The sequence below is a fragment of the Salvia hispanica genome, chromosome 5 (genome assembly GCF_023119035.1).
Source record: "Salvia hispanica cultivar TCC Black 2014 chromosome 5, UniMelb_Shisp_WGS_1.0, whole genome shotgun sequence".
Classification (NCBI taxonomy): Eukaryota; Viridiplantae; Streptophyta; class Magnoliopsida; order Lamiales; family Lamiaceae; genus Salvia; species Salvia hispanica.
The window spans coordinates 33581389-33605867 of NC_062969.1; the positions used below are offsets into that span (position 1 = coordinate 33581389).

General features: G+C 34.5%; 3 protein-coding genes across 6 annotated transcripts; all 3 read right to left on the reverse strand.

Moving 5' to 3' along the window:
- Window positions 1-2588: 2588 nt before the first annotated feature.
- Window positions 2589-2996, reverse strand: LOC125189892 (zinc finger protein KNUCKLES-like). The gene has a single exon (XM_048087117.1). The coding sequence runs from the start codon at window positions 2994-2996 to the stop codon at window positions 2589-2591; it is 408 nt and encodes a 135-aa protein (XP_047943074.1).
- Window positions 2997-11676: 8680 nt separating this feature from the next.
- LOC125191162 (metal tolerance protein 4-like) lies at window positions 11677-15665 on the reverse strand. Of its 2 annotated transcripts, none has more exons than XM_048088652.1 (7): window positions 15451-15665; window positions 13049-13221; window positions 12782-12980; window positions 12526-12704; window positions 12302-12452; window positions 12089-12222; window positions 11677-12026 (listed from the first exon to the last, which is right to left on the reverse strand). In XM_048088652.1, the coding sequence occupies exons 1-7, from the start codon at window positions 15632-15634 to the stop codon at window positions 11847-11849; spliced, it is 1200 nt and encodes a 399-aa protein (XP_047944609.1). In that variant the 5' UTR covers window positions 15635-15665; the 3' UTR covers window positions 11677-11846. The 2 variants fall into 2 exon arrangements, with proteins under 2 accessions (XP_047944609.1, XP_047944607.1); XM_048088650.1 differs by lacking the exon at window positions 15451-15665 and adding an exon at window positions 13340-13539.
- Window positions 15666-16626: 961 nt separating this feature from the next.
- On the reverse strand, window positions 16627-21742 carry LOC125188947 (DEAD-box ATP-dependent RNA helicase 37-like). 3 transcript variants are annotated; one of them, XM_048086067.1, is made up of 8 exons: window positions 21602-21742; window positions 20570-21334; window positions 20392-20475; window positions 19617-19859; window positions 18954-19121; window positions 17829-17942; window positions 17295-17529; window positions 16627-17237 (listed from the first exon to the last, which is right to left on the reverse strand). In XM_048086067.1, exons 2-8 carry the CDS (start codon window positions 21266-21268, stop codon window positions 17038-17040), a joined length of 1743 nt encoding a protein of 580 aa, XP_047942024.1. In that variant the 5' UTR covers window positions 21269-21334; window positions 21602-21742; the 3' UTR covers window positions 16627-17037. The 3 variants fall into 3 exon arrangements, with proteins under 3 accessions (XP_047942024.1, XP_047942022.1, XP_047942023.1); XM_048086065.1 differs by having other exon boundaries at window positions 16627-17529; XM_048086066.1 differs by lacking the exon at window positions 21602-21742 and adding an exon at window positions 21516-21577 and having other exon boundaries at window positions 16627-17529.
- Between the last annotated feature and the right edge of the window lie 2737 nt (window positions 21743-24479).

Below are 24479 nucleotides of genomic sequence, written 5' to 3' on the forward strand. Positions count from 1 at the left end.
TTATTCGCGGACAGACTAAAATGGAAAAATGGGACTCTTATTCGCGGACCGAGGGAGTATATCCATGATTAATTATATCTTGACAATTTCAATAAATTGATGCATTTAATTACTAACCTAAATTAAAATATATAACAAATTTGATATCCATAATTATAGTGTAGTGATTAGTGGATCCTATTCCTAGAATTAAATTAATCATGATTTCCATAAGTATAAAGATTAATGGTTAATTGGTTTGTCTCTTCAAAAACAATTTCATAATTATATGAATTAATTAAACTTTTATTCGTATATGTGTATAATAAATAGTTTTATATTAGAAGATCTAACATGGTATGTACTGGAGCAGATCTTCTACACCACTTTCCCTACTTCATTCCTAATCTACACTCACAACCACTTTCCCTACTTCATTCCTAATCTACACTCACAAGTCACAACTTAATAAAATAATCCCACCATCACTTAACCATCATTTACATGTTATAAGAACATTTTATTAAGTTGTGAGAGGTGGATTAGGAATGGAGTAGGGAAAGTGGTATAGGAGATCCGCTCCGGATATCGTTTAGCTACATGGTATATTTAGCTAAATTTTTTGAATTTGTAATTTTTTCATATGAATTAGGAAGACTATCATTTGTATTTTTATTTGCATACAATATCATCTACTTTATTACAAAAATATATAAACTAGGTCGGGCCTAGGACCAGCCCAGCCCGACCCACTTGCTAACTGGGCTCGGGCTAGGCTCGGGCTCAATACACAAACCAAAACCCAGGCCTGGTCCAGCCCGTTCCAGACATGGGCTTGGGTCGGGCTGGGCCTAAATGTCATCAGGCCTCACCAGGCCCGAGCCGGCCCGAGCTAGCCCAGGCCACTTGACACCTCTATGTGCAAACATATCAGTTTTTAGAGCAAAACATATTAGTTACTCCCACCGGTCCCCATTATATATTCTTATTTGGACGATCCTCAATAAATGTCTCATTTCATTTTTACCGTTTTTGGTAACGGACTCCATATTCCACTAACTCATTTCCACTCATATTTTATTATAAAACTAATATATAAAAGTAGGACCAACATTTCACTAACTTATCCTACCCACTTTTACTATCAAAGTCAAACAATTTCTTAAAATACGCACCAGTCAAATATGAGACATTTTTAATAAGGACCCGAGGGAGTATATAACATCAATATCAGTTAATATGTGATTACTTTATAAAAATATATAATCATGATACAATATTTGCAAAAAAATTATCTGGACACATGCAATTAACATCTTATTGGATTCCTCACAAAATTAAATTTGATTTGATATATGTTTTTAAAAAAAATAATTTAAATTAAAGGGTTATATTGACCTTAACATTTAAAAAAAGGGAAAGAAGTTACTCCACTAACTAACGACTGTACTTTATAATTGTACTACTCTTGTACTAAATTATTCCCTTCGTTCTATTGATAGCTTTCTCTCTCAAATTAATACACTCAACTATTTTTTTCTCTTTCAAATTAAATATTCTTCTTTCTTTCTCTCACCATCTAATACTTCCACGCACTCCTTCTGTCTCTAATTAACCACAATAACCAACAATTCATAAAATTCCATTTCAACAAAGAAATATGTGATCTTAGCTAGAACGGAGGGAGTAATAAATTATATATCTGGAAGAAACAAATTAGAAATTCCATGTATGTGAATCATTGGATTCAATATGCAGTTCTTAGTTCTCATTTTCAAAACGTTCCTACTTAATCATAACTTTTTTCTATATACTCTTTCCGTATATGAAAAATAGTCTCATTTGTCATTTTTGGATGTCTAAAAAAATCCCATTTCTAAAAATGGAAAATTTCATTCACATATTTTACCCACTTTATCTCCAGATCTCTTTTACTTTACTTACTTTTTCTCCATATCTCTTTTACTTTGCCAACTTTTTCTCCCTTCTCTCTTACTTTACCGTTGTGGACGGAGAGAGTTAAAAATATCAAGTGAGAGAAGAATCTAGAAGTGAGGTCGCCGCCGACAGCGTGCGGTTGTTCCTGCCGAGATAGTTCGAGAGATATATTTGCGTAAGGTGGGAGGGAGGGAAAACAGAGACAAAAATGTTTGTGATAAAGGTTTTTGAAAAAAAATGCAAAGTGAAACTAAAGTTTTAGATTTTTTTTTCCTTTTAGGCTTTTCTAATTCTATGTACCTCACGTGAGATTGGCACCACATAAGATAGACTTTTGTTTTGTTTATTTTATTATTTCTTTTCTTTTTATTTATTTATCTTTTCAATTAATTCTTTAACAAATCTTCTAATCTCATATGGATTCTTTTCTTTTATTTAATTTTAATTATTTCAATCTCAAATATTAGTAACTAAATTTAATTTATGTAACTATTCACCTAATTTAATTTATGTAAGTATTCACCTAATTATGCAAATATTTAGAAACTAAATTTAATTATGTAACTATTAACTATAATTCTAAGATTAGATTTATAAAACTTATTCAAATTCATATTATTTGTAATACCCAAAAATTTGAGGCGTTACATAGCAAACATCAACATATCTCTCTAGAGCTTGAGAGTTAAATCCAAATTGAGGAGAGTTGATGGATCATTCTCATTCCCCTTGTCTTCCTCAGCACCACTCTTCACTTCATTGACCGGCAAAAAGTTGTACTCCACAATGTTTTGATCAGCATTGTTGATAGCCGGTGAAGAATCGCTAGAGCTCGCATATTCGGGCTCACTGGCTGATGAGTTGACGGATCGCAGAAAAGCACGCTTTCGGTAGGTGATGGGATCCCTCACGAAGAGCCTCTTCTCCTCCATACGCTCGTTGCGGTGGGCGTTTTGGTGGCCGCCCAACGCCTGAGCCGAAGGGAATCTCTTGAAGCAAAATGTGCAAGTGAAATCCCATGACTTAGCCTCTTTTGTTAGCTTCATCACCTCATCACCATCCTTCCCTTTCTTCACCATCTTTTTTTTACACAGAAATAAGAAAACTAAATTAATTTAAAGAGAGAAAGTTGATGAGAAGGCAAGCATGTGAAAGGGTTTTTATAGCAAATTTTGGGAAAGGGTTATAACTTAATTATAACAATATGTATGTAACAATTCTTTTTTTAATCGCCCATTGTATTTGAAAATCAGTAAGCGTTATTTTCTCTTTTTGAATTATTTGTGATTCTAACAAGTCTGCATGGAGTGAAGCTAAGGGATTTCTTGATGATACATGTGAGATTTTCGGAGTTATTAATTAAGGTACCAACTTTTCTTATCCCGATGTATAAATCGGGAGTGAAGCCAAATTGTAGATTATATGCACTATACTTTTTCACTGATTACCTCACTTTTTCTTGAATTATTGCGGCTAGTTGCCGTGATCAGTAATACTTGCAGTTACTACTCGAGATATTTAAATAAGTGGGAAATCAAATAAATAATGTAAATTCATAAATCGGTATGGCCATATTTAGGATGAGAATGGGAGTTATGATTTTTTGGTCCTAACATGTCAATAATAAACCTTGGTTTTAATTAGAATCAGCATTCGATTCAATAGAGCTCGTCAATTTTCATAGAATAAAATTTATAAGTAGCTATTTCTTGATTGTATACTCCTTCAGTCCCATAGAAATAGTAATTCAGGGATAATACAAATTTTAATATAAAATTAACTTCTTTCGTCCCACAATAAGAGTCACATTTTGCTATTTTGGTTCATCATACAGTAAGAGTCACATTTCACTTTTATTTCCACTAACTCACTTCACTCACATTCTATTATAAAACCAATGTAAAAAAGTAGGCCACATATTCTACTAATTTTTTCAACCCATTATATTTTACCTTTCTTAAAATTCGTGCTCACACTAAATATAACTTCTAGGAAGGAGTAAAATATTAGAAAAAGAAAAAAAAAGTAGTAAAAAGATGACCATTAAAGAATCTTTACATGCAATAAGCATATGAGATCATTGGATAATTTGAGACCGCAAGTTCAGTGAACAGTAGTACTATTTTAATCTCAAAATAGGTGAACCATTTTTTTTGGGTATGATATTTTAAAAATTAATAATTAAAAGCCAAAAGTTTAGTGAATAGTAGTATTGTTTTAGTCCAAAAATAGTTGAAGAAATTTTTTTGGGTACGAGATTCAAAAAATTAATGTTTAAAAGCTAAAAGTTCAATGAATAGTAGTATTGTTTTAATCTCAAAATAGTTGAAACATTTTTTTGGTACGAGATTTAATAAATTGATATTTAATAGCTAAAGTGGAGAGAGAATAAAGTAGGAGAAATAAAAAAATAAGAGATAAAGATAAAGTAAAGTAAATGAAAGAATGAAGTTTTCTGATAAAAGAAAAATGACTCAACTATCTTAGGACGGTCTAGAATAATATAGGACTAAACTACCTTGTGCACCTTGTAGTGATTTTTCCAAGAAATGAAACAACGTATCGGATTTGCATCAACCTGAAAAAAAATGAAATAAACATAAAGGTATATGTGAGTAAGAATTCATGATACAAATTCCACGACGTGTTCTCGTTTAGTTTTTCATCGCCTCTTTTAACATATTATAGATGACACAAAACTTTTAGAAATTGTTCTTTCAAAAAAAATAATAGCTAAGGTAGTTGGAGCATTTCTTTTGGTCACGAAATTAAGAAATTGATTTGTTAAAGATTAAAGTGGAGAGAGTAAAATACGAGAGGAAAAAAAAATAAGAGAGATGAAGAGAGAGTAAAATAAGAGGGGGAATAATATTTTTACCAAAAAAAGAAATGACTAAGCTACCTTGGGACGAATGGAGTATTTTGTTTGGTTGACAACAATTGGATTTTGGCTAATATCCACACTTACTTTAAATATCTTCGTGTGCTGTCCTCCATGGTAAATGAAACTCGTAAATTGTGTGCTTGAATCACCGGTTCATCGAAGAGTTCGATGCGCTCGAGAGCAGGAGGGACGAGAATTAGAGACGGGAGGATGAGAAGTGTGACGATTGGGAAACAATTCCAAATGAGGGCATGTTTTAATCGATATCTCGTGATATAAGATATTGTTGGAATTGGTGTGAAGGTCGGACATTGTAGAATTAGGAATAATAATTGAAGAACCTACGGGAGGATTCGGACCGTGATGAGAAGAGACTAAAGAGGAAAACATGTAAAGTGTGAATGAAATCGGGGAGAAATGGGCAATTTATATAAGCGGGTATGAAACGTATAGAATAAGAGAAAGAAAATAGTCGTTGATTTCAGCGGTAAAAGGAAAAAGTTAAAAATAAAAGTTTGCGTTACAGGGGAGTGATCAATTGCTAGCTAATTAGCAATCTCAAACTAAGACTAAATCTTAGCCATTAAATTAGAAGATCTAATGGCTAAAATAATGTCACATGGATTATATTTTTAATTAAGAAAATTAATAAATAAAATTAGAGATATTAATGTCAATTCCCTCTCATTAAAATCATCTTAAAACTTTAAATTTACGTAACTCTCTCGATTTAAATTATTTTTTTGCAAAAAATATATCAAATTAAAGATAATTTTATAAGGATTCCAACGAGATGTCAATTGCATATGTTCCGACGACGTTCGGATGATGAAATTTGTTATTTTTTATTTTAGTTTTCTTAAATATTGATAACCAGATTTTTATCAACAAATACATCAAATCAATAAAACCATGTAAAAATCTCAATAAAACCATATAAAAATCTCAATAAATATGTGTGATATTTTCTTGTACTAGTGTTGATATTCTTATGTCATATTGTTGATATTTGTAATACATTATGTTGATATAAAAAAACATTCACGAAAATTATCATATGATAACATAATGACGATATTACCCTTTTGTTGATATTTTGTCTACTATTTATTGAGATTCGCAAGATTTAATCTCATCCACTCATTTTAAAATACAAGGATGGAGATTTGGTCTTGATTTTGGATTAGGGTGCTATAAGCATTAGAATATGACCCTTCGATTATATATATATATATATATATAGAGGAATGTGATCATATCATAACCCATATTTATGGTGATAACCTAATAACCCTCATTTTATGGACGAAAAATATCATTTTATGGAACAGAATATCATTTTATGGAATAAAAGTATCATTTTATGCATGCTGAAAAAATATCATTTTATCGTGTATAAATATCATTTTTAGTAAAAATGATACTTTTGACCCATAAAATGATAGGGTTATTAGGTTATCACATAAATATGAGTTATGATATGATCGCACCCCTATATATATATATATATATATATATATATATATATATATATATATAATAGGGGGGTCGTGCTTATTATGCCGCATAATACCTTTGTCCAAAATCAATACTAATCTCCACCCTTAAATTTTAAAATTAGTGGATGCGATTAAAGCTCACAAATCTCAATAAATAATAGACAAAATATCAACAAAAGGGTAATATCGTCATTATGTTATCATATGATAATTTTCGTGAATGTTTTTTTATATCAACATAGTGTATTACAAATATCAACTTTTTAATATGATATAAGAATATCAACATTAGTAAGAAAATATTAACACATATTTATTGAGATTTTTACATGGTTTAGAGATTTTTTTATGTATTTGTTGATAAAAATCTGGTTATCAACATTTACGAAAACTAAAATAAAAAATATCAAATTTCATCATCCGAACGTCGTCGGAACATATGCAATTGAGATCTCCTTGGAATCCTTATTAAATTATCTTTAATTTGATATATTTTTTGCGAAAAAATAATTTAAATTGAGAGAGTTACGTAAATTTAAAGATTATATATAAAATTAAATATGAACCACTTTTTATATCCGAACCGAGATCCATTATGGACCATAGGATTTCATCATCAAATCAAACGCATGATATTAAGCCACGTGACAACTGAGTATACTAAATTACAGATAGAGAAAGGTACTTTTTTATCGATTTGTACGCAATTCAGTTATGGTAATGTTGTTATTCTCACACGATTTGCATCAAACGCATGATATCTTCGTGATTCTCTTTCGACTTTTTCTGAATTTGATTTGTATGTTTAGATTTAATTATTCAAGCCACAAAAAAATTTTCATCCAACCAATAATTCTTGATTCGCTAGCGATATTGTCTGTTTTACAATTATGGGCATTGTGCATGTATTTTTCTTAATTAATATCTGCAGTGATGAATATACGATCTTCGTCTCAAGGTATTTTTAGTTTATTTCATCATAATTTATTACTTCCTCTCATCTCCATTAGAAGTCCCATTTTGCCATTTTCAGTTCGGTCTTTATTAGAAGTCCCTTTTCATTTTTACTAATTTTGGTAAGTGAATGATAAGACTAATTTCAAGCATTGGTTATGGGATAAATTCTGCGATTTCCTGGGTCTAACAAAGTTTTATAAGCCACGTGTGTAGAGAAAAAGCCAGCCCCAGGAAGAAAGAGAAGATTACCTGGAGGAAGAAGTTGGCGAGAAAAGTGAGCAGAAAAAGGGAAGAGTTTACTAGACGAAGGAGCATCCGCAAGGAGGGCAAAATGGGAAACAATAGGAAGAATCTAGATGCTCTGCCCCCTATAAATAAGGGCACGCATTCAACATGAAGTAGTCCTCCTTTTGCATCATCAGCTCTTAGCTTAGCTTTTCCATTTCTCTTCACACACACTTTTAGGGGAATCATCTTAGGGGTTCACGTTTCAGTTCCGTCGTTGTGTAACACCGTCTCCAAAGGAGACGAAGATACAATCCTTTATTTGCTTTTGTTTGTGTTTCGGATTTCCCGAGTCTTCGCTGTTCGAGGCTCGGTCGTGTTTTGCTACTTTCTCGTTGGATATTGCGTATTTTGCTATGGAATTTGCTACTTTGGTTTCGGTTATGTTATTGTTGCATTATTTGTTTTTTTTGGTGGACATTGTTGATTGATCTGAGGTGGAGTTTGAATTGCATGGAGATTTGTAGTTGATCGGTTGAATCTGGTTGAATCTGCGGAGATCGGAGATGGGAATTGTGTTGAATTTTTGTGGATGGCTTGGATCCGGAGTGGATGAAGCATCCAGCGTGTGGATCTGTCTGTTCATGTTTGCATGGTTGTGACATTTAAATTTTGTTTACTTGTTTACCTCGTCTAGTAATCATAGATCTGCTTTAGTTTCAGTGGTTCTTTGTGTTAATTGGTTTAATTTCGTTTGTCCTATTTCCATCCTTGTTTTGCTCTGTTTTTCATCTGTTATTTCGTGATAAAAGTTAGAGAATATGATGTCGCTGTTAGTTAGTCCTTTAGTTGGTTAATCTGCAGCTTTTTCCCGTCGTACTATGCCGTTTAGGGAAATGGTCCTCACATGCTGTTCTTTCCTGTGTCTAGGTTAGTTTAGGAAGCCGTTTACCTCGTCTAGTAGTAATTTCAAGGCTCATTCGGTCACCATTATGCATGTTCTGCCTAGATCTAGCTGTTAGGATAGGACGTTTCATTTCCAGAGTCAAGGAATTAAATCTCAACCCCGAGAAAATTGCGTGGCAGCAGCCAAAAATAGTTTCCAGGTCTATAGCATGTTTACTTATCTGTGGATTTGATCCATGCTTCCCTGTACTAATCCTTTTTAGCATAGTGGGTTGAGGGTTTTGAAAGGAGAAGGAAGTGATTGTGTGCCCAACGACAGGTAACCCAATGATTCTTTGAGTTCCTAGACCCAGTGTCTAGTGGATTCTCTGGATCGGGGAAGTTCCATTTTACATAACAACACATGTACAACACTCTCACATCTCGCTCTTCAGTGAACTTTATATTCCACTCACTCACTTCACTCACATTTTATTATAAAGTTAATACCCTCTATGTACCATAAAAATATGTGCACATTCCATTTTCATTGAACTCAAAATTTATACTTGGAAGGGTCAGGTTTGTTTCCCTAGTTTTTCTATGTAAAATTGAGTGTATCCAACTGATCAGGAAGTGATTCCCGACCCAGCTGAGTCGTTGGTACGATAACCGGGACCTGGCTTCAAACAAATTTCCTCAACCCATTTCTACTGGCTAGTATAATGGAGGTAAGGGTCGAATCCCACGAGGATGGACACGTTTTGATAACTGTGGTGACTTTCCTGGGTGTTTTGGTTAGCTACCACGCTTGGGTTGAGATTTTACCTAGACGGGAAATAAAGGTGGTACTCTACTGACTAGTAGGCGGGAAAATAATAGACATGTGGGAGTGTTCGTGAAAATAGGGGACAAGGTGTATCAGAGACATATGGAAAGTGGACAGTTACTAAAAGGGGAAATTTAGACAACAAGGTATATCTGATGGCTGGGGGCTTTCTGACAGGTCTGGATAGTACATCTGAAAAGTAGGGAACAAAAGCAAAAGTAACTTAAAAGTAAAAGTGGTCCAATAAAGTTGATTTTTACGTTTTCTTCCTCACCAAGTTTCGACAAAAATCATATGAACACAGACACCATAACTAAAACTTCAGATTCATGAATTCAAACTCAAGATCATCGATTAAAATGCTTAAACTTAAATTAAACGGTAAAACTGCAACTTTACTTCTACTGACTGACATGCAAGATGGTGATCACGGCGCAGAAAAGAAACTCATGCACGAAAACTTGACTAAGCATAGCTACAACTTTTGAATCAACAACTCCCGATAAGAAAACACTTAGAAATTGAAAGCAATAACTAAATCTAACTTTCCTAGGCAGAATGAAGCAAACTCGAACCAAAGTGACATGCGAAATAGAAACTTCATAATGTAAATGTTGGAAAATAACAAGTACTTCAAAGAGCAACAGCGATGAGTTTTTTGCAAATAACTAACGATGAGAACAAGTAAACTTTAAACTAAGAAAGCGATTAAGATTGTTTGTGCCACTCCGGGGCGATGATACTACTACACTGCTACGATAACTGGCTGGAACGACGGACTGATGACTTCTCCGGCAAACTTTGGACGTCAAGTGACCATGGCTGTGGCGAGGAATGAGAGGTGGGATAATGCTGAAGGATGGATCTTCTAGAGAGAATTCTACTAAGTGTAATTTTCGAACTGCGAACTGAGAGCTTCGAACTTAACTCTACGGAACCAACTCTAAAGGGGCGTTGATCGAACTCCTTATCTCTCTCCAAGTGGCTTCTTTTATAGGGAGGCTTGCCCTTACTTTTAGGGTAGACTTCTCCCGCGTTTTGACCTTTTTGCCCTTGTCAATGATCATCCCAGCTATCCTCCTTCTCCATCTCGAGCCTTTTATCTGGCATGCATCCTGGTCAAGTATCGCACCCTTCTGGCGCCCTTTTCACTTGCGTCACCTGAATCGTCTCCTACCGACTTGGATCCTTCAATCCCGCACACTTGAGCAACTGTTTTGTAGATAATACATGCATTTCACGACATACTGACCAGTAATCAAGGCTTAGAATACGACTTATCAATACTCTTTATAATACTCTTTATGGACTGAGGGAGTATGTTGTTATATCAATAGGCAACAAATGATCAAACTCTTGTATATTAAACTTTGAGAGAACTATATTTTTATACCTGAACTTTGGATTGGTATCAAACGCGGTACTCAAACTTTGAAATATACCTTGTTCTCGAAAGGACGTTGTTCATTTAAGCCTAAATTTTGCATTTGTCGGACAAAGAAGAATTTTACGTTTATGATATTTAAGAGGGTTTTCAAGTTATATTAAGACTTTAGCACTTGGAATAACATTAAATTACTAAATGTTGTACGAAAGTTCAATCTTCAATCTAAGAAAATTAAAAAGAATTTAAAAATATATTTGGACTATCTACCGAAAGTAATAGAGTCCAAATTAAATAATGTTCTTTAGGCCTTAAGTTGTTCAGGACAAAAATAATAAAATCCAAATTAATTCTTTAGGCCTTACAAAAGAATTAAATCCACAAAAATAAATTACTCACGTTTGGTTTAACAAAATTTAATTTAAAAACACTCAAAACTCAAAAGCCACTTTGAATCTTTGATTGAGCCCATTTCAGCTTCAACCTCCAAACGCCAGAATGTGTTTCTCCACACGATATTAATACAATTGTAATTGCAAAAATAAAGTCACCATTGATTTTTCCAACGGATATACATATCTTGCATCGTCCTACAATATGCATCGATAAAAAATTCACATCTGAACTTAAATAAACACGGCCTCCATCCTATAAAAATAGTCTTTTTTTATCTATTTTGGACCGTCCATCATCTTCCTTTTTTGGTATGTTCGATTCTGCATCCTCCCACAATATGCATCGATAAAAAATTCGCATCTGAACTTAAACAAATACAATCTCCGTCCCATAAAAATAGTCTTGTCTTCTTTATCTATTTTGGACCATCCACCATCTTCCTTTATTGTATGTTTTTCTCTCTTATGAGGTGACCCTATTCTCTACTAACAATATTTCAATAACTTTTTCTTTCTACATCTCTCCTACTTTACTGACTGTGCATTAAAACTCGTGTCGTCACCAAAGTCCCAATTTTTATTGGACGGAGGGAGTATATCATAGAGTAACAAATAGGAATTGAGAAGCAGCTTCTTAATCCAAGCTAAAAGAAAGTTTCTGAGAAAGGAGGAGAGAGTTCTGAAAGAATTACTAGAGTAAGTTATGAAAGTTGAGAGAGTTGAATGATATGTTTTGTTTGTGCCATTTGCAAACTCTATCTTGGAATTGAACAACTTCACCATCTAGCCTACTGCAGGCATATATTCATGTTTCCAACCAAACTGCAATTTTTTACAATAGCATTTCAAACTAACAAGCAGCTTTGAAAATCTAGGGGTCTGTATTTGGGAGTTTGCTGAGAATGGTATGCTCTGGTTTGTGATCACATTCATAATCAAGATGAACAAATGCCCTCTCCACTTCTTCAAGCTGCTCTATCTTGATCTGTAGCGACTCTCCAATCGCATGTGCTTCGATCAACGGCAGATCCTCTGGCAGCTCGATATCCACCTGCTCGGACAAAACGTGCTTTTCAGCCTCAGCGCGTTAGTATCTAATAATAACGGCCTTACCTCAACAAAGTATAGAACCCCAAACGTGTAGGCACGGACCGTGTCTACACGCTTGATCTTCGGGTCGTGCCTTAGGACAAGATACGTAAGTTTCTGCAGTACTTCTGGAGGAGCCGACTGTCCAACTAGTGAAACTGCAGCAAAAACAACCACCAAACATAAACAAACTAGATTTTTTATGCATAGTATAAGGTAAGAATTTTAAGGCCATACCTGCATTTTCGAGCACGGTTCCTGACCAGTTTACGATTGTGTAGACAGCAAGAGCTATAGCACCGACCGGGTCAATCCACCAGTAAAATCTGTCGCCAAGAATCGCAGCCACCAATCCCACCAAGTTTGTCACCACGTCGAAGTAATGGTCCTATTTTATCATACTAAAAGTTATCATTGGTGACAAATTGGCTGATCAAAGGTTTCAAATACGAGATAAGTACCTTGGCATAGGCGCGAACTATCTTGTTTCGCGAGCTTCGGCAATAAATCCAGAGAACGAGTTTAATTGCAGTTGCTGTGAGCATAATGACATAGAGCCAGAACAATTGAGTTGAGTTCATCTTTGGTGAAGGTTCATTTTTTATTAGCTCTTCCACAGCCTGTATTAGCACTTGGAAGCCTGTATGATTTTGGATATTCGAGTAAGAAAAACCCGAATATTTGAAGTGGATTTGGAGAAGAGGAGGAGAAAGCTACCTAGAGTTGCCATTACTGCAGCAAAGATGATGATGCCTACTGGCTGCACTCTGAGTTTTCCAATGGGATATTTGTAAATGTTTATGCTTTTCATTGAGAGATGAGTGAACCATAGTATTCCTCCGGCCATTAGGTCGAGTAAAGAGTCGAGCGTTGAGGCTGCAATGGCCAAGGAGCCACTCTGTACCGTGGCATAAATCTGACAGCAAATCGAGAAAATTTTAGTACTCCATGTTTCGATAGTAAAAACCAAGGATGTTCATGTACCTTGAATGCAAGGAGGAAAACATTAGCCCAGTTTGAAATATTCATAGCTCTTTCCTGCTGAGCCTGTTCCTGACGGTCTAGCTCTTCGTCGATCACATTGGGTGAGTCATGGGAGTCGACCTCCTCGAACGATTTTAAGGTGGAAAATTGTCTTTCATAGTACTCCTTCTCACCTAAACAAGACAGGATCAAAGACAAGTTTTGGTCTAAAAATGAATGCAATCATATAAGTTGATCAACACATGAGAAATGGCCTTTAGAATACAAGATTAATCTCCATTTCAAGATTACCTTGAGATAAGCAAGCTGTTTTAGAAACATCAAGATGTAAAGGAGCCTCAGGATCAAGGCATTTCCTTAGCTTCTCAGGCAACTTTGATAAGAAATCACATTTCAGAGTATTGATTGAGTTCCAACTTTTACCATTTACCACTTTTAGCTTCTCATTGCTCAACAATGGAGTTTTCTCATCCATTGCTCACCCCACAAAAAAAAAAAAAAAAAAAAAAAAAAAAAAAAAATAGACAAAAATTATTTGAGAATTTCTCTTTTTCCCTACACCAAAATCAATCATTCATTTATATGAAACATGTGTATAACAAAATTAAGGTGTTTGTGAATCTGAGAGAAGAAAAGGAAAACAAGATGTGAACAAACACATTAAGACAAGTTTAGATAAATGAGAACATGGTTTGAGAGAATCCCATTCAACAGCCATAATTATAACATGTGTAACTCAACTGCTTCTGCTATTTAATTATATGCCCCTTTTATTTATTTATTTGTTTGTTTATGTGATGATTTGTAAAGAATATTGAAGGACTGCATAAGACTTTCATAAAACCTCTTCCCTCATTTTATGCATGGATTTTCATTGACCAGGTCTCATGGCTACAAATATGTATCTCCAAAGAGTTGATACTTCGTTTGCTATAAATTTGTTTAAAAATTGTCTGAATTTAATAATATATGCTTCTATTCTTTAATTTGTCTTTGGAAAAAATAAAATTCGAGGCTAAACTATACTTGGAATCTGTATATACTATATATGTTGATAAAAAATTCTTTTTCAATTAAATGGAACATCTATTATTTCAAGTGGCGTAATGATAAAAAAATTATCGATGGTACTTCCACACAAATAATAAATACTATACATGTTTCGTTAATTTGCAATCATAGTCCATAGATGGTACTACGTGGTATTGCGTGTCTATATAGCTTTCAAATCTACTTTGTCCTAATTAAGCATAAAACATTTAAATAAGTGTATCTTGTCAATTTATGTAGTGAAAAAGAAGTTGGTTAATGAAATCACAGCTGGTAAGAGTACTACTAAAAACAACTAAATTAGCTAGCTAGAATACCGAAAAAATGCATTTTTTGGTTATGAGAGATTTATTAGTCAAGTATGCTTAGTGGTGAAAATTGTCTTAGACTCTTAGGTCTATGGTATATTTAGCAAAGTGTTAATCTATGAATCGACTGGCCACTACCGTGATTATTAGTGGTAGAAGGTAAGATTATTAAAGTAAAATTAGCAAAGTAGTACTAGTAGTTTAGAAAGAAAAAAGTAATGGAAATATTAATAAATAAATGTGAATAAATAGAAGAGAGACAAAAAATAGGAATATTATGGCCGATGTTGCTAAATGAAAGATGATTAATTTTATAGAAGGAATATAATAGAATAACAGGATTATTAGTTGCGGCCGAACGTACTCCTTCTGTTATGTCATAAACGAAGACATTTTTTTTGGCCACAAAATTAGAAAATGATATTAGAGTGAGAATAAAATAGGAAGAATAATAAAGTAAATGAGTTAAAATAAAGCAAGAGAGAGTAATTGTTTTGTCAAAAAAAAATAATTCACTTTAAATGGAATATACTAAAACCGAATTGAGTCGTTTATGGTGGATCGGATGGAGTACTTGTTTGGATCATGGAATTAATACTTTCGACTTTAAGTTATGACCTCCCAATATATAAGTGAAGTTTCACCTAGAAGAAAAGTGCATTTCGAAGCTAGACAATGATGATTAAACAAATCAAATTAATGTTTCCAAGATCTACATCTCAACAACAGATTAGGTGAATATGAAATCGAGAAAATTAATTAAAAAAATAAGTAGTCAACTGATTAGGTAGTAAACAAAAAGATTGTCCATTTCTTCAAGTTTAGTTTATTGCTGATATTTTTGACCACGCACAAAAGTGAATTGAATCATTAATGAAGAGCTAGCAATCATTCTTAAATTTAATTACGTAATTATTCATGTCGGGGCAGTCCTAGTTTGAACTAGCTGTAATAAAAGAGACAGGAATACTCTGTTACTTAAAATTTTGGCAACAAATATAATTGCACTTATTGGGAGATGATTAAATAATTTAAATTAGATACCTTGAAGCAGGCCTTGAACAGCTGAAAGATCAAGATCGAAAAGATCCTCAGAATCCAGCCCAGATTTGAGTTTTTGTGGCAATCTTTGAATGAAATCATCTCTCATTCTACTCATCCAGTTTGTGCTCATAATCTCTCTCCCCTCATTTTTTAAGGGTTTTGTCAAATCTTCCTCCCACTCCATAAATTTTTGCAGCTTCAACAAATCATATTGAATAAATATCTATGTATTTTCGAATTTATAGTAATAATTGATAAGGCTGCATTAAATGACAGACTGTGTAGTTGTCAATCAAAGGTGAAGCTAGCTGGCTCAAGAGATGTATACGTATACTAACTAGCAATTTATTTTAAATCTGACTATTGCAGACCTCCATCCTTCACCTGTCTATTAATTACTCACTCCATCTGTTAATAATCTCATTTCTTGGTGGCATAAGTTTTAGAAATAATAAAAAAATTGAGTGAAAAAAAATTATATGAGTCTCACTTGTATATATACTCCCTCCGTCCCAGCTAAGATGAGACATTTCTTAGCCGGTACGGGATTTTAGGAGTTATTGGTTAATGTGTTTAATTGGAGAGAGAAAAGGTGGGTGGAAGTATTAAAATAGAGAGTGAAAGAAAGATGAATATTTTAACAGGGGTGAAAAAAAGTGGTTGAGTGTATTAATTAGAGAGAGAAAGTTTCTAAAAAAGGAAATGTGTCATCTTAGTTGGGACAAACTAAAAAGGGAAACGTGTCATCTTAAGTGGAACGGAAGGAGTATTAGTTTTAAATAAAATGTGAATGAAATAAATTAGTGAAATAAGTAAACAGAATGTGACCCTATATTTTCATTTACAAGAAAAATAAACAAGACTCTTATTCGTGGACAGACTAAAATAAAAAACTAATCTCCTATTCGAAAATAGGAGTACATGTATTCTAGTACTATCGCCTTCAATTGTTTTCATTAATAATTTTGCACTATAGCCTTCAATTGTTTTCATTAATAATTTTGCCTCAAGGTGGACAGGTACCATATGGTTAACTAACTCAAAATTGACTTCAACCCAGCTTTTTTTAAATAACTTCTGAATGGGACATCAAATAACTAACATAACATTTGTTCATTAACACATTCGAAACTATTCTTGTTGATTCATTTAGGTGTTAGAAATGAATTCCAAATCAACAATAAACGAAGATAGAATAAACAAAAAGGTATAGTTTCAAAAATGGGGCACTTGAACAAATGCATTGGAGGATGCACTGTGCTATCTGGATATGGTGTTCTATACAATTTATCAAGAAACAAAAAAAAAGGAACTTCATTCTTCTCCTTCACCTACAGATCCATATCCAACTTTCCCAACGACAAAAACTCACAGCAAGTGCCACAGTTAGAAAGAAACACAAGATTAAAACAGGATCAGGTCAGGTTTTCGACTACCTAACTTACCTACCGTGAAATCTATCCCATAATCAGAAAAAGGGATAACACAGGTGTATTAAGAAGTCAAAAAAAGCTCCCCAATAATCCTCACAGTTAGATTATGAATAGAAAGATGCTGCAAGATAACATAAAAGCTTACTTCGAGACATTAGTCCCAAGCGCTGCTAAACCCAGGTCCCATTCCTCCGCCATAATTTCCATAACCACCACCACCACCACCTCCTCCTCCTCCTCCGTAATAATCATGTCCACTTCCACCCCTGTTAGATGAGGAATCTCTCCTAAAGTCACGACCACCAAAACGTCCTCCACCATGCCTACCTTTACCTCCTCCATATGAAGGACGACCTGCAAACCGAGTCAGCCACTCAGGCACCTCCTGATTTGCTTCCTTCATTAACTCACCTAAACCCTTGGCCATTGACATATTTTTCTCGTTAAAGAATGCTGTGGCAAGCCCTGATTTTCCGGCACGTCCAGTACGTCCTATACGGTGGACATAATCATCAATGTCGTTTGGGAGGTCAAAGTTGATTACATGAGAAACATGTGGAATATCAAGTCCCCGAGCTGCCACATCTGTTGCAACTAAAATAGGTGTTCTTCCACTCTTAAACGATCTCAGTGCAAACTCTCTTTCCTGAAGCAAGAAATGTCATCAAATATGAAGCGAGTTAGATGATATATGCTGATGTCTACAAAAATTATGTAGAGTAACAATCACGTACTCCCTCCGTCCCAGAGAAGTTGGCATACTTTGAAAATGGCACGGGATTTTAGGAGGTTTTGTTTTGTGTGTTAAATGGAGAGAGAAAATATAATTTTTATATTCATGTGAGAGAGAACTTTTTCCAAAAAGGGAAATGTGACATCTTTTGTGGGACAAACTAAAAAGGAAAGTGTGCCAACTTCTCTGGGACGGAGGGAGTATATCATTACCTGTTGCGTCCTGTCCCCGTGAATAGTAGTAGCAGGAAATTCATTAAGACACAACCAATTTTCCAATGCGTCAGCTCCCTTCTTTGTTTCCACAAATACTAAAGTGAGAGCTTGCTGCCAGAAACAACCGGAAAAAAAAAAAAAAAAAATCTTTGAGATGAAATAATAAACAGATAACTGAAGAGACAAAGCAACTAATGGGAGTTATCATCAAATTACTTTTGTAGCAAAGCAAAAGACTTATTTTGTGATCATCAAAATATAAAATATTTGCAGGTCCTCAAGAGTTATCAAGTGGGCAAGTTTCTGAGACTTCAACTAATGTGGTAACCTATATTATAAACAACTAGTCAGATACCGATTCCTTCCAACAAAGTTCACTATTTGGTGAATCTAACCATGATAAAGATTTAGTCATATATTGGATAGGGCTGGCAAAGCGTGGGGGTTAGATTGTTATCATGTTGACCTGATAACAATCCAATTCATTAAGGGCAAACCCAAACACGGCCTATTAAAGAAACCATCAACTCGAACACGGACTCCACTAGCCAATTAAACCCAAACACGACATGAATCCAATAGTGACACAAGTCATTTGCATGTTCACACGACAAGATAATTACACAAACTCGACACCACAAGACAACCACATGATAATGACATGAAAATTTCAGGACGGTTGCGGATGAGATATGACCTGACGACACGGTGGGGGTGGTCATGGCGTTAAAGACAAGAAATGGAGACGTCATATGAAAGTAAGAACATAAGATAATAAAGTAACAAAAAAACAAAAGAAAAATAATTATAAATAAACAATGGGTTCAACATGTGTAGGAGTAATAGATTATGGATTGTTTGACTTTTTCAAAATTAGAAAGTTCATACTTTTCAGGGACGGACGAAAAAGGAAACAGTTCATACTCCTTGGGGATGGAGGGAGTATTAATTATAAACAGGTTTAGTTGACCCGATAAGGATACGGATACAGTAAGACTCTACACTAACCCATAAAATTCATGTGTGCTTGTGTCATGTTATCTTGTAGTGTAGAAAATTAAAAGCCTTATATTGGATCAAGGGAAGACAAATTAAAAGGAGGTTACCAGAGTGTCAAATTACCTTTCCCTGAATTCCGCTGTCCCTCTGTGCATGAAGAAGATCCATCAAGTGGCTCCTCTTGTCACCCTCACGAACAAATTCAACTCTTTGAACGATTAAGCCGGTACTAGAACCAACCCTCCCAACTGCCAAAAAGATGTAATTTGAAAGAAAATCTGACGCCAGTCTCTGCATGTCAAGCGAAATTTTTTGAGAATATATACTCCTTGTAGACAGACTTAATAGTCTTCAGAAAGGCAACAGCATACACTCTCCAGTTGCACAAGAATTAGCCTCACCAGATTTTATGAAAATTAAGAAACAACTAACTCACATATAGAGAAACATTCCATTTTTCCAGCAACTTGAGGCATTTTTACATGATTCTTGGTGCTTATGATAAAGATTATTTTTTCCTCCAAAATCATTTTCCACTATTACGCCAAACCATCTATATGAAAGCCAACAGGCAACAGTACAATGGAAGATTTTCATAAGAATTAACTGCAGTAAATGCTAACAGAAAACACATGAGCTTAAAGCTGTCTGCCCAGCAGACAACACATGCTGTGAACTTGTGATGCCATACCCTGTGATCTATTAGAGTGAAAGCTCTGGAGAAAAACATGTCAAAGTTGAGCAAATAAAGACAGAAGATATAGGATAAAAATCTAGGACAGAAACCTGGATCTCTTTCGGGAAGGTGGCACTAAACAACATTGTCTGTCGTTCACCAGGACGAGGCATGTCTGCTTCTTCCACTATCTTTCTGATCTGAGGCTCAAAACCCATATCCAGCATTCTATCTGCCTCATCGAGAGCTAGATATCTTATCATTTTCAGTGAAACTTTAGCTCTCTCTAGCAAATCAACCAATCTTCCAGGAGTTGCCACCAGTATATCAACTCCTCTCTCAAGTTCGCGGAGCTGTATAAATATTAGAAAGATTCAGTCACAATTACAAGTAGATATAATCATTTCTAGCAAGAAAGGCTGTTCATATTATAATAGTGTGAACTTTTTAGAGGAACCTTAAAATAAATTTGTCAGAAGCATATTCACAGTATTTCAACTTTTGATAGTTATACTAAGAGACACTAAAGTATCATTACAGTAAACAAGCTAATAGCTTTTCAGGTAGCAATTCAAAACGAAAAGTACATCAGCCATGATGTAAATTTCAACAACCAATTACAAATGTATGCAGCAGCAACTTTTAGCAGAAAGCTGGAATAGCACCAGCAAATGTAAGATTCATATTATTCTGAAAGTGTGCTAAATCAGTACAATTTGTTCAGTTTCTTAAATTTTCATTTTCCACATTTCTCTGGTAAATGATACTACTATTTTACAGTCAAATGGATATTCATTTACACCATCAGGACAGTATTATGCATCAAAAGACAATGCACCAACCGCCAAACAAAAATGAACAGAACAAGAAACTAAAGGAAAGAACCTGCTGGTGCATTGGCGCTCCTCCATAAGTAACAACCACCCTAACACCAGTTTGATAGGAGAATTTTCTAGCTTCCTCATGTATCTGTATATCAAATTCAACCTGTAAATTAGCTATTCTGACTTGTGTAAAAAGATATAAAAGTGTGAAACTATAGCACACAACATCACATGGTCACCTGCACTGAGAGTTCTCTTGTTGGTGAGAGAATAAGCGCAAGCGGGAAAACAGTTCGGGTTCCCTGTGGTCTGTTTGCAATATGTCCTCTCATAATTCCACTGATAATGGGAAAGCAGAAAGCAGCGGTCTTGCCAGAGCCTGTTTGAGCACAAGCCATCAAATCTCGTCCCGCCAGAGAAATGGGAATCGTATACCGCTGAACAGGGGTCGGCTTCACATATTTACACCTCTTAATATTCAAATTAAGTGCATCACCCAAATCTATCTCAGCAAAAGTAGTCACTGGAGGTGGTATATTTTGCCCACTCGTCTCCACAGCAATATCCTCATACGCATCAAAGTTAATGCCTGTGTTCTCCTGCTCGTTAAATGCAGGCTCCGTATCAGCAGCAGCCACATCATCTTTGCCAAAAGGATTGACCTCGCGGTCCCTGCCACCCCAACTACCACTGCCACGACCTCCACCACCATATCCACGACGCCCATAATCAGGCCTAGAAGCAGGCCATTGCGAACCACCAGCAGGTCTAGCATTTGCAAACCCATCATTTCCTGATGTTGGGGCAGCCACAGATGACGCAGGCAGTCTGTTCCGAAGGTGCGGTGGAACATATGCTGACTTAAGTGCAGCAATGCCAGCATTACCAGGAGGTCCAGTCGGTGCATTCTCAACAGCATCCGCCCATGAAGTCCCCATTTTTCCAGCAAACTCAGCAATTATCACTCGAATTGAAGTCGAATCTGAATTTGTCAACTAAACACCCTGAAATACGAGACAAGAAATCAAATCAAATCTCATTCCAACCAGAAAAGAACAGTCAACCTTAATTCAAGTCTTCATCAGTGAAAATTATGCAAACAAAAAAACAGCAAAATTTTGCTATTCCAATACACAAAAAAAAACAATCGGTTAGAAAACATAGCAAAGAGATTAATTAGCTCACACTCAGTTATTTCAATAGCATTTGACAATGTGTGCGCATAGACAGAGACATACAGAGAATTCAAATTCGAAAGAAAAGGAGAATACCTTGGAGAGGAAAAGACGGAATTTCAGTAAACCCTAACGACAGAAAAGAGGAAACATAGGATTTAAATTTAATAAAAAATAGGCTTATGAAATCTCTTCGACTGTATCTATACTTATATATTGACTCGCTTCTTTCGCTCTTCAAATCTTTCCACACTATTCACTAATAACCAGTGGGATAATTAAATCCTTTTAATAAACGGTTCTATCGTTTAAAGCTAATCCTATTTGGTTTGGAATTTGGATTTTTATATCATCTCAATTATGCTTCGATTAAAGTATATATTGTCCAAATTAATAATTACGGCATTATCCTTTTTACTTTTTAGGATATTGGTCCTAAAATTATAAATTTTGTTCAAATTTTGTTATTTTCCCCAAATTTTAAAATTTGCTCTAAAATATCATAAGATTTACATTTTATGATATCAATGGTAGAAAAATTATAATATATTGGCAATCGTAAAATGTTTATGATATTGTAGACCATTTTAAATTCGTGACAAATAGGATAAAAGAGCACGTAAAAACTATGTTAATTTAGTAAGGCCAAGTAGGATAAAAAAAAAATACACGTAAATTAGTCGGATAAGTTAATTGACATGCCATAAGAAATAAAAAAACTAGATATATAATTTATGGTATTTTAAACCAATTTTAAAATTTGTGAAAAATATCAAATTTTTATCAAAATTTTATTGTTAAATTTATTGTTGACCAGTACCTCTATTTTTATTATATGTATTTGTTTACTGGTGAAATTGAATAAGTACCAATGAATTTGCTATCGAGTCATTAGAAATAATGAGATAAGATGTCATAGATTTGATTCAAATATTTTTATTAATATCAGTATTTGATATGGTATATTATTGAATATTTAATACTCCCTCCGTTCCATAGTAATAGAGGCGTTTTTCTATTTACGTCCGTTCCATAGTAATAGAGTCATTTCCCTTTTTAGTAAAAGTCAACACATTTTTGCACACCTACTTTTCTCTCTCTTACTTTTTTCTCTCTTCATCTCTCTACCTTTTTCATTTTCCACTTTATTCTCTCTTTACTTAACTCACCTAACACAATTTTTCTTAATCTCTGTGCCGAAAAGTTTTGCCTCCATTACTATGGAACGGAGGGAGTACTATTGGTGTTAATTATAAGTGGTATGCAAAATCCCGTTAATCGTTATTAAGATTTGTGTGCTCTTAATTGAGAGTAAAAAGTTATGTTCCTAATCATATTACTAAAATTCGAATTTGGTCAATAATATTTACTTTTTGAAAAACAGATCCATAATAAATTAAAATATCGATGAAGTAATCTTTTTTTTTATGTTTCTATCAAAAAACAACTAACTGTCAACGTTAATTGCACAGTGGCATGACCGTTAGTTTTTTAACGGAATAGTAAAAAAAAGACCACTCCGACAAGAATTTCATTGGTATGGACCTATTTTTAAAAAAGTGAATATTTTGGACCAAGTTCGTATTCTGGTCATACGTTTATGACCAAAATTGACTTTTACTCCCTAATTTATATGGCTTAGCGTGTTCCATACCAAACTTTATTTTTTATAAGAATAACTGCAATTTAAATTTTAACTTTTTATTTTGAATCCATATCTTTTGACAATATAATATAAAATTATAATTTTTCAGTTTTTTTCATTTGTCGGTAGTAAGTCAAAATTAAAATTAATATGACAATCATATGATCATATCGTCTTAAGGGAGTTGAGTCATATTTCTTTTTGGTTTGTTCCAATATAGTTGAGTCATTACCTTTATTAGTAAAATCTTTATTCTCTCTAACCTACTCTCTCTTCATCTCTATTACTCTCTCTGTCCTCGATTAATTGTTACTCTTTTCCATTCAGTTCGCCTCTCAATAATTGGCACACTTCATTTTTACCATAAACTAGTGTTAACACCTGTGCATAGCACAGGACAAAAGATTTTTAAATAATGAAGATATATTAACTTAAAATAAAAAATATAAAATAAATAAATATAAAAATATATTTACAGATAAAAACTAATTAAAAGAGTAAAGGCCAAATGTGGTCCTTAACATATGGTCCTTTTATCAATTTGGTCATCAATATTATCTTTTTTATTATTTGGTCCTTCACAAATGAACTCGGACCAGAATCGATCCTAAATTAACATAATCATCTATTTTTACACTGTCAACTCATTTAATCAGGTTTTGACCAAAATTAACCATTTTAATTAATATTTTTAATTATTAATGGTCATCTCCCCCAATCCTTTCTTTTTATTCTCTCTTGGTCTCCCTCTCTACCCGGCACCGCCGCTGCTGACATCAGGCTGCCGCCGCCGCTGCGCCGTCCGCCGTCGCCGTCATCGCTTCTCCGATCAGGTCAAGCAGTGGTCCACCCGGAGCGGCACCGCCTTCCCAGTCCAAAATTGGCCGCAACAGGGAACGTTGAGTACTACGCGCTTCTCGAATTCTGCCGATGAACTCACATTCTCAGACGGGAATGCCACTTTCCGAATCAGCTCCTTAGGATTGTAAGACAACTGTTAAATCAAAGATGATATTTCGAAGCACTGGAATTGGAAACCTAAATTACACATGTGTGTATCGTTCAATTTTAGGATTCGTGATTTTTGTTTGTTAAAATGTTGCAATCACAAATTCATCGTCGTCATACAAGTTGAGGTGGAGAGGAATAAGCCACGTCAGCATGAGAGTTATAATGGAATCAGCAAAGCCAAACAGAAAAGAAGAGAAGGAGTCCTTGTGTGCTTGAGAGATGCAGCCATGATAAAGAAGAAGGTCAATAGGCTTGTCTCCATGATTCCTTGAGGACAAGGAATCTTAAGGGGGATGGATTGTTACGATCACAAAACTT

Excerpts from the sequence above, each read along its gene's own strand:
- LOC125189892 (XM_048087117.1), bottom strand. The coding sequence starts at position 2,996 with ATGGTGAAGAAAGGGAAGGATGGTGATGAGGTGATGAAGCTAACAAAA.
- LOC125188947 (XM_048086065.1), bottom strand. The coding sequence starts at position 21,268 with ATGGGGACTTCATGGGCGGATGCTGTTGAGAATGCACCGACTGGACCT. Across the intron at positions 20,476-20,569 it reads CAAGAGAACTCTCAGTGCAG|ATACATGAGGAAGCTAGAAA; the intron begins GTGACCATGTGA and ends TTTGATATACAG. Across the intron at positions 19,860-20,391 it reads GAGCGCCAATGCACCAGCAG|CTCCGCGAACTTGAGAGAGG; the intron begins GTTCTTTCCTTT and ends ATATTTATACAG.
- LOC125191162 (XM_048088652.1), bottom strand. The coding sequence starts at position 15,634 with ATGGAGTGGGAGGAAGATTTGACAAAACCCTTAAAAAATGAGGGGAGA. Across the intron at positions 12,705-12,781 it reads TGCAGTAATGGCAACTCTAG|GCTTCCAAGTGCTAATACAG; the intron begins GTAGCTTTCTCC and ends AAAATCATACAG. Across the intron at positions 12,223-12,301 it reads AACCGTGCTCGAAAATGCAG|TTTCACTAGTTGGACAGTCG; the intron begins GTATGGCCTTAA and ends TTTTTGCTGCAG.